Below are 9046 nucleotides of genomic sequence, written 5' to 3'. Positions count from 1 at the left end.
AAGACATCCCCTGAAAATAAGACCTAGTGTGTTTTTGGGAGCCAAAAAAAATATAAGACAACGTCTTATTTTCGGGGAAACACGGTAATAAATTTTTTACAGCAATTGCATACCTCACGCAAACACAAAAAACGAAAAGAAAAAAAGTTTTTTGCCCTGGTTCACTTCAAGTTTCAATTACACAGAAAAAAGGACATCTGTTATAAGTTCTGTTTGTGTTACTGACTGATCTCTATACATTTCATCTCAAGTCAGATTAAAGATTTAACTCTAATAACTTCCTAAAAGCAAAAGTTGTTCCCAAGATTTTATTAGATATGCTGGTAATATAATATTTCATAATACTTTATAGGCTGACTTATCTCAAGCCAAATTCAAATTCAGTAAAATGGAAAACATTTATTATGTAAATGCTGTGCAACTCTAAATGTTTATTATTTAGCACAATCTGAATTACAGTGGTTACATTATTCCAGCAGGTATGAAGCGTTTAACTGAAGAATGGTCTGCTCTACTTTCCATTAGGATCTGTCTGCTTTATGTATCCTTCCTGCCCCAGCTACAGAAAAAGGGATAAACTGACTGACTTCTAGCAGGGTTATACGGTCTGATCTATCAGACATTTTGTACTTTTTTTTTTTTTTACTTTGCAACATAACACCTTGTTCTACCATCAACATCAATTATAAAAAAAAAAAAAAAAAATCAAAAAGACTTTGAACTAATCAAACGTGTTACTTACAAGATCAGTTGAAATTAGAACACGGCAGTGATACTGCTTAAGTTTGGCCATTGCATCAAGTCTCTGATTTTGATTCATACTCCCTGCCAAAGAAATGTTTTATTTAAACATGATACAGTTGAAAATCAGGTAAATCACATAAATGCAATACTTTAAAACAGTAACTACAAGGACATACATTTTATAAAAGCAAAGCTTTTTTAGGGAAGTCAAGTAATGTTACTAGGAAGGATAAACCCCTATTACTGTGTCTTTATCCCATGCCAGAATACACATACATTACATTTCAGTTTGAATTGAGCATAAACCTTAATCAAAAAAATTAAGAATCTCAATTGGGTAATAGCTCCACTAACTAATTTATTCAAAATAAAATGCAGTACCTTACACACACAAAAAAAAAAAAAAACAGTTTTACAATTCCTTCAGTAAATGCTATGCTTGATCCCTTTTGCTCACATCTTGCCTCTTACTGCATCAATAGACCAGTAAAGCTTTTAAATTTCAATTAATAGTAAAGAAAGGGAATTAACTATGCTTTTTGGTATCTGATCTCTTCTTCGGTTTAGCCTAAAAAAAAAAGCACATATTGTATCTGCAGCAGCCTCCCATACCGTTACGTCAAAAACTCAGGCCTTGCACATTCCTAATTGCTGATGGTGATCGTAGTGATGACCAGAAAAGACTAAGTAGGGGGGCAGGGCTTTAGAGCAAGCTCCTATGCAACCTAATGTACTGCCTGTCAGAATGGCTCAGAATTTGGACATGACAGGAAGGCTCCAGAGGCTGCAGCAGAAATATGCAGGTCTGTCCCCCAACCTCTTTTCTCCCCAAAGTAATGGCAGCCTTGGTGATCCAGGCACAACTGATACATTCTCATGGCATACACCAGGGGTCGGCAACCTGCGGCTCGCGAGCCACATGCCGCTCTTTAGATGTGAAGCTGCAGCTCTTTAATTCAGTCTGTCGGAAGCTATTCTATCCCTCAGCCTGGCTTTCCACCACACCCCACCCCCGTGACACTCGAGAACTTCCGACGAACTGAAGACAGTGAGGACCCGTGTCACGGGGGAGGGGTGTGGTGGAAAGACAGGCTGAGGGATAGAATAGCTTCCGACAGACTGAATTAAAACACAAATGCGCAGCTTGTTAATTTTGGTCTCTGCTATTCAACATACCAATAAGACTAGGATCAGCTGCATTTAGTCTGACGAACATTGGCTCTCGCATGTATGTTGTCAAAGCTCTTGCTAGAAATTCTGGGTATGTAGCTGAAACTGCCAGCATCTGCTTGTTAGCCGGTAGAGATGAATAAATCCAGCTAATAAAACAAAACAACATTAACAAAAAAAATCCATTCCACATTCCATCCATGTTAACTAATGAATTATCTGTACAAAGCCTTACTTAATTTGTTCCTGGAAGCTCCCTTCTTCCAGAAGTTTATCTGCTTCATCGAGAATGAAAAGACGAATGTGGGCTGTGTTAAGGTAGCCAATTTCAATTAATTGCTTTATTCTGCCTGTCACCAGAAGAAAAAATAAAAAAGGATATTCTCTTGTGAATTCACATAGCCAGCATAAGGTGGACTTTTTTTTAGTACAGGTAATAAAAGCAATCGCATTCAGTAACCGAGCACATTTCAACATTCTGATGATCAATGTCAATATTCTTAGAGGAAATGTGCTGCTCTCAAAAGGAATCAGGACTTGAAATATTGAAAAATTTATTAGCATGTTACAAATTCACTTTTAACTTAAAGGGGGGGTGAATCTTGCAAACACCAAAGTTTGCTAAACTTTAAGTATAACTAAAAATACAAAAATATAATTTTTTGCAGCTTGCCAGTCTTCAGATGTGATTGCACATTTGTTCACATTTTTTCAGGCTAAAACATTAATCGGCATGCACAGAAAAGCAGAGTCCTTGTTACTTCCTGTGAACCAGATATTAGGCACAAACATCGTTCTCTTTTGTCTGTAAATTATTAATTGTATTATCCCCCATTTAATGGATATATATACAAGGGCAGTTTTTCACGAAAAACTAGGCGGAAACACTGTGCCTGATTTATTAATGATTCCGAATGACTGGGGAAGATAGACTATCATGGGAGAACCTGGGTCTTGGTGAGGTTTAATAAATCACTTCCAATGGTTATCTCCAAAGATACAATGAAAAAGTAAGTTTAGCCAGCCTAAAACAGAAAATGCATTAACAGCAAATCCAGCTAAATGCATTAACCAGCTAAAAAAAAAAAATAGGAAAAAACTGAATCAAGAAAATGATTGCAGCCGCTTTGTCTAAGGAACGGATAGTGCATTTCATATTACATTTAAATGCCCAACCATTTTGGGGTTGGTAAAGTAGGTATGTAATCCTGTGTTACTTCAAAGCTGTACTACCAAGGGCCCATGTATATTGGCATTTTTTTCCAATGCAGCCTTTTCCATTTGCACAAACAAATCACTTTTTAACAAATGTGTTAAAAAGAGAATGCAAGTTTGACAATTATTGGCAAATTTGCCATCTGTTCAAGCACACCTCAGTGTTGCTTCTGAAGACATGTAAAGCAAGTCACATGCAGCTTCTGAACTGCCATCTACACGACTCCACTAAAGTCAATGGTATTGTGCTGAAATTTGTTTGATGAAAATGTAAAATAAGACATGGAAGACTGTAAAAGGGAGTATTAGAAATGCATAGACAACTGGATATATTTTAATAGGTACTGTTTAGAATATTTTTAGAGTTCATTACCAGGGGAGCCTACAGCTATGTGGCACTTCTTCAGCCTTGGTTTGTCCTGAGGCAGTGGAGTCCCTCCAATAAAGACATGACACTCCAGTCCTTCCATTCGACTTCCTATAGTAATAATCACAGAATGGATCTGAACTGCAATTTCTCTTGTAGGGGCCAAAATCAAGATCTAAAAACAAAAGGACAAATTAAATAAGCAAAGTAACATACATAAAATAACAAAGAAAAAGAGAGATGAAGGAAAAATATACCTGTGTAGCAGAATTCTCCAAAATCAGTGAATCTAAAGCCACTGTGGAGAAGACACAAGTTTTCCCTGTGCCTGACTTGGCTTGTACTATTAGATCTACAAAAAAGAAAAAAAATATATAGCCATAAAATGCAATTTGCATTCGTTTTACCACATAACAAATTAAATAGCACAATTAAAAGAAAGAAAAGTGTGTATCTTTATTTTTATTCACATTAACACATGTTTAAGAAAACCTTTAGCTTGCCCAAAGAAAGGCAAAGTAAAAGTTTTAAATTATAGCTGGAATACTAGGAATTCAGGTAGTTAGTTACCTTACCCATTCTCTTGCAAAGCCAGAGCTTATACAAATACAGTACATCCAGGCAGTAAACCATAAAACAATTCTTCCTTACAGGCAACATTTGATTGCTGAGATTACAACTGCAAGGCCAAAAAGATCTGCCACTCAAGGACAGGGATGCTCACAGTCACAAGTCACCCTTGTGCTAATTTTAATTCTAAAAAAAAAAACATACCTGTACAAAATAAATGTATACTATACTTAGCACACTCTACTGCTGCGGAATTGTCCCGTGAAGTCTGCTGGGAAACTGACAATTCCAGGAGTGTCCCTTTCCAGGGTCCGCCACAGCTCTAACAATGCTTGGGAAATGCAGGATACAACTAACTTGTAATACAAGTAACCCCAAAAATAACCTGTATACAACTAACCCGGAGTGCAGCTGTGTGTCAATGCTTTATACACATAAGTATTGCAATGTTATTTTTTTAAGTCCCTCCCCATCTCTTGTTACATGGTTTGGCTCACCCGGGTCACTCATACAAGTCTTTACTCACCCAGTCCACATCTCCCAAGTGGTATAGCCTTGCTCTGCACTGGTGATGGCTTGATAAATCCTGCAGCCTCCAATCCTTCAAGTACAGGCCGTGACAACAGAAGACTTTTAAAATCCTGAGCCTCTGCTGTAGCTTGTAGAACATCTCCTGTTCGTGGTCGAGACCCCAGTGGGTGTGCCGCCATGCTTCTCTGTGCAACAATGTCAGGACACAACCTTTGACTTTAAAGCCTAAAATAGAATGGTTTGATAGTCATTATTTTGGAGCAGAAATAAATTCAGTTATAGAATATAGAATAAAAAGGTAGTGACCCAATTATTGATTTGAGGCTTGACAACCCTTCTGGTAATACAGACTTTTCCTCCTTACAGTTCTGGCACTACATAAGCAAATATTTATCATAAGCATAAATCTATCAAGTACATCATGATAAAAACAGTGTACATGTGTCTGCTTGGCTCTATAAATAATGCTCGAAAAAGAATAAAATCTTGTATGAATAAATGTAATTCTTTCTTCAAAATAAGCTGAAACGTTGTATTGGTTATTTATGTATCCTGTTTATGGCCTGACCTGAGCAAGAAAAATTATGAGGGAACAAAAATGTGTAATAAAACAATCTTAGGGGTCTATTGATAAAGCTGGAAATCTAACATTCACTGAAACATGGTGGAGAATCTTCCAGGTGCATTTGTTTCAACGGTAGTAACTGATTCTCACCAGGGAACGTTTCAGTGAATGTCAGATGTACTGCTTTAAAGATAAACCACTTCATGTTAACGCGAACCTAAACTTGGAATTTTTACTTTACATAGAAGGGTAAACAACCCCTTGGCTTATTTGGTTTAAAGTAAAAATTTTGTTTGTTAGTGGGTCCAACACCTTTTTTAAAAAAAAAAAAAAATAGGTACAGCACCTTAGGCGATCAAGAATGAATGGAAGTGTAAAGCCTCCCGGGATACCTATGTCACGCATCCCAGGAGTCTCTAGGCTGCTCCTTCTGCGACCGCCCGAGCATCTCGGGTATGCGCAGGAATCCTTTCATCAATAGGGACAAAAAATTGCCTCACACATGCGCAGTGAGATTGATAATTTTTTTTTACATTTTACGACACCCGATCCCACGCCTGCACAGTGCGAGATCGGGTGACATAGGAAGAAGAACATGGAGGAAGAGAGGAGAAGATGGCGGTGCCTGGCGCTCCCTCTAAACTGGGCCGAAGACAGATAACGGGACAAAGCGGGACCTGATAGAAGAAACCTCTCGACGGACAGATTGATCTGCAGAATTGAAGGTAAGTGTGTTTTGTTTTGGGTTTACTTTTGCTTTAATAAACCAGTCATGTTAAATAAAAGTGATTAACATTAGTAACCCTATTTAATGTACAGCACTGCATATTATGTTGGCACTATATAAACCCTGTTTATTATTATTACTAATGATAATAAATACTTCAGCCCTTATAGGAAGTGTTGTTAGACTTGTTTTTGTTACCTATGTCTTTTTTTTTTCCTTCATAATTTCATTCCCTTTGGAATTTTCACCTATGTGCATCTCAAAGCTACAGATTTCCTCCAGTCTACATGCACTCACCCCACCAATAATTGAACATCAATCTCCAGGAGAGGCTTTCTAATAATGACATCAATGGACAAACGTGTGTCAGCAAAATTGTGTTCCTGCATTGTCACCCTGTCACATAGAACTAGTAGGCAACTTGTAAAAGGAAATGCCAGAAAGTGGCAGGATCACTAGATATTCTTTTACATTGGCTGAAGATTTAAAAAGATTGAAAACAACTGAAATGACATTATATTTTGGTGCACAGTAGAAATTCCTCAAAACACAATGTATGGACAAATCTCATTCTATCCTAAAAGCAAAGGGATATTTCTCCTTTTGGGATAGTGGAAGAAACCATACAAATGATTGCTTTATGGTCCTCAACCAACTGGGTAACACTACTAATAATAATATACTATTATTGTTCTGAAGCTTGCAATTAATAATGGCATACATAATAGTACCCAATAAAACCTGCTGGGATAAATCTAGTAGGAATTAGTCGCATTGGAATTGACTTGTTCCTGTAATGCTGAAGGTGTTTTGCAGCTTTCAAAGCGGCTTTATCAGTTCTAATCATGCTGTGAAATCTGTGCAGCATTTGGTGGGCAGATCCTACAGATCACGTGTCACATGATGACAGTGCACCAATGCTGGATGGGTGGAGCCATGACGCCCTGGGCTCATAGGAAGTGGCATGTCTCCTTCTCACAATGCCAAGATCAGTGAGTCTCCAGCTGGAAGTGATGGACAGTACATAGCCTGGAGGTAGACATTTTCATGTACAGCGCTGCACAATATGTTGTCGCTATATAAACCCTGTTTAAGAATGATAATTGGCTGTAAGGGAGTATTAACATTTAGTCTTTGCTCTAGCTAGAGTTGGACTTTACAGCTGACTGTATGCATTCTGTTATAGCACCGCATGATTACACCGTATGCTGTACATTGACATATTAAAAGACATTAAAAACCATCATCCAGATGAAAAGCTGTGAGACGTTCTTGCACAAATGTCTCATGCCCGGGGACCACATGTACGGCTCTGTCACAATACCCGGACCATTTCCCATGACACCCTCAGTCATTCCCCGCTCACCAGCATCAGCAGCCCAACCTCCTCGTCACTGAACCGGAAGGCCGAAAACTGCAATGAGCCAGTTGCACGACGGGAAAGGCAAAATGTGAGACAGACATAAAGGGGCGTGGCCTAAAGAGACCGCGCGAGACAGTCCTATTCCCGTAGTGAGGGAGACAAACGGAGCTACAAGATAGCGGGTGGAGAAAGGCGGGGCGGTGTGTGACAGTGGGCCGGACGGAGGCGGGGCTGTAGGTGAGTGGGCTGAAGAGGGGCGGGGCTGTATGTGAACGGGCGGGAGAGGAGTGGGATTGTGTGTGTGAGAGAGTGTTTGAGGGAGGCGGGGCTGTGTGAGTGGGCGGGAGAGAGGCGGGGCTGTGTTAGAGCGGGAAGCTATGACAGGACTCTGTCAGCGCTGTCTGTTACACGGTAGAAATGCAGCCGCCAGCACTGATTCAGTGGCTGTCATTAACGTTTATATTGTTACATTGAGGGGTGCACTTGAAGGACCACATTTTTTTTTTCTCTTTTGAACAGCTAAACCTTTTTTTTCCAGTTAACTATTTTTTTTTTATTGGGGGTAGGGCGTACACTTGCTGTCTAATACAGTGGTCGTCAACCTGACTACTAAATTCATCATTTTAAATCCGCAGACAATTTATATAATTTTTTTTAAAAGATATATACATTCGTAAAATAATGATCTTCCTAATGGTGCCTGACTAGGACTGTGGAGGTTCTGATTCATTGATCAGCTCACGGTTAAGTGAAGTATTACTATTGTTATTATTATCATTAGTTATTTATCTTTGCTATTACTAAAGAAATGCTAAATGTATTTTTGTTTTTTCTCACTCATTATGGATTTATTTCATTCCAATCTAAGTCTAAACAAGAAATGATAGTTACAAAGTCAAACTATTTGATGCCATTACATATACCAGTAAGAGAAAATACGCAGTTAAGGTCATACGTACCTAAAAGCATATGAGAATAAAACAATCGGATGAGAATCAGTATTTGCGGAGTGGGGTGACTGTTGTAATGGTGAACTAATACTGAAGCGTACGGCTCGGCACTGATTGCCCCATACAACTTAAGATAACACTGACATCACGCTGCGCCTCCCTTGTTTTTCCGTCTCTAGTACAGTTCGTGAATTTAGTCCAATATAAAGGCGAAAATTGTCATTCAGAATATAAGAATTTTTTAGAACATTATTTTTGTTTTATTATTATTAAAACATAAAAATTGCAAATTATATCCAAATTTTTCTGTGGACCAGCAGTGGTCCATGGCCAGCAACCACTGGTCTAGGAGACACAAGAGAAAGTCTTAAGAAAAGAAAAGATTGTTTGCAACGTCTGTTCTGTAATTTATGTTACAATATAAAATGTTCATTTTTGTCTTTGTACCAAACACAATGGTCACTGGGACGTTAATTTTACATGAGAGCAAATCTCTGCACAATAAATACATTTTAATGAAGCTGTCCCTGGGTCTCGTGTCACGTGTGTCCCCATTGGATGATTTTCTCTCACCATCAGCTGTGATGACAATGGAAAAAGTTGGGGTCCCTTTACTTTCTGTCCTAGTGACAATGGTCAGCAGGGGGCCAGCCTAATGCTGTGATTGCACTGAATAGGGCTACAAATCATATAAATAAAGCTGAAAACTCCCATGTATGAAAGTGTATGGTTAGGCTTCAAATTCATAGACTCCTATTAACCACCTGAGCGTTACACTGAGGTCTAGATTTCTGTACCAAAAGTGATCCACTGTTTTTCATGAAATTTTTTTTTTAAATTGTAG

At 38.5% G+C, this 9046-nt stretch overlaps 1 protein-coding gene across 1 annotated transcript in view; it reads right to left on the bottom strand.

Moving 5' to 3' along the window:
- Positions 1 to 7396, bottom strand: part of DDX20 (DEAD-box helicase 20) — a 14287-nt gene extending 6891 nt beyond the window's left edge. The window contains exons 1-7 of the mRNA XM_072413183.1: positions 7256 to 7396; positions 4593 to 4822; positions 3754 to 3848; positions 3503 to 3671; positions 2150 to 2264; positions 1897 to 2063; positions 743 to 825 (exon numbers count right to left, since the gene is read on the bottom strand). Coding sequence (XP_072269284.1) covers positions 743 to 825; positions 1897 to 2063; positions 2150 to 2264; positions 3503 to 3671; positions 3754 to 3848; positions 4593 to 4776 — 813 coding nt within the window. The 5' untranslated portion in view covers positions 4777 to 4822; positions 7256 to 7396. The remainder of the gene's footprint in view (positions 1 to 742; positions 826 to 1896; positions 2064 to 2149; positions 2265 to 3502; positions 3672 to 3753; positions 3849 to 4592; positions 4823 to 7255) is intronic.
- Positions 7397 to 9046: the final 1650 nt, after the last annotated feature.

The sequence above is a fragment of the Pyxicephalus adspersus genome, chromosome 1, assembly GCF_032062135.1.
Source record: "Pyxicephalus adspersus chromosome 1, UCB_Pads_2.0, whole genome shotgun sequence".
Classification (NCBI taxonomy): domain Eukaryota; kingdom Metazoa; phylum Chordata; class Amphibia; order Anura; family Pyxicephalidae; genus Pyxicephalus; species Pyxicephalus adspersus.
This window is presented reverse-complemented; position numbering and strand designations above follow the sequence as displayed.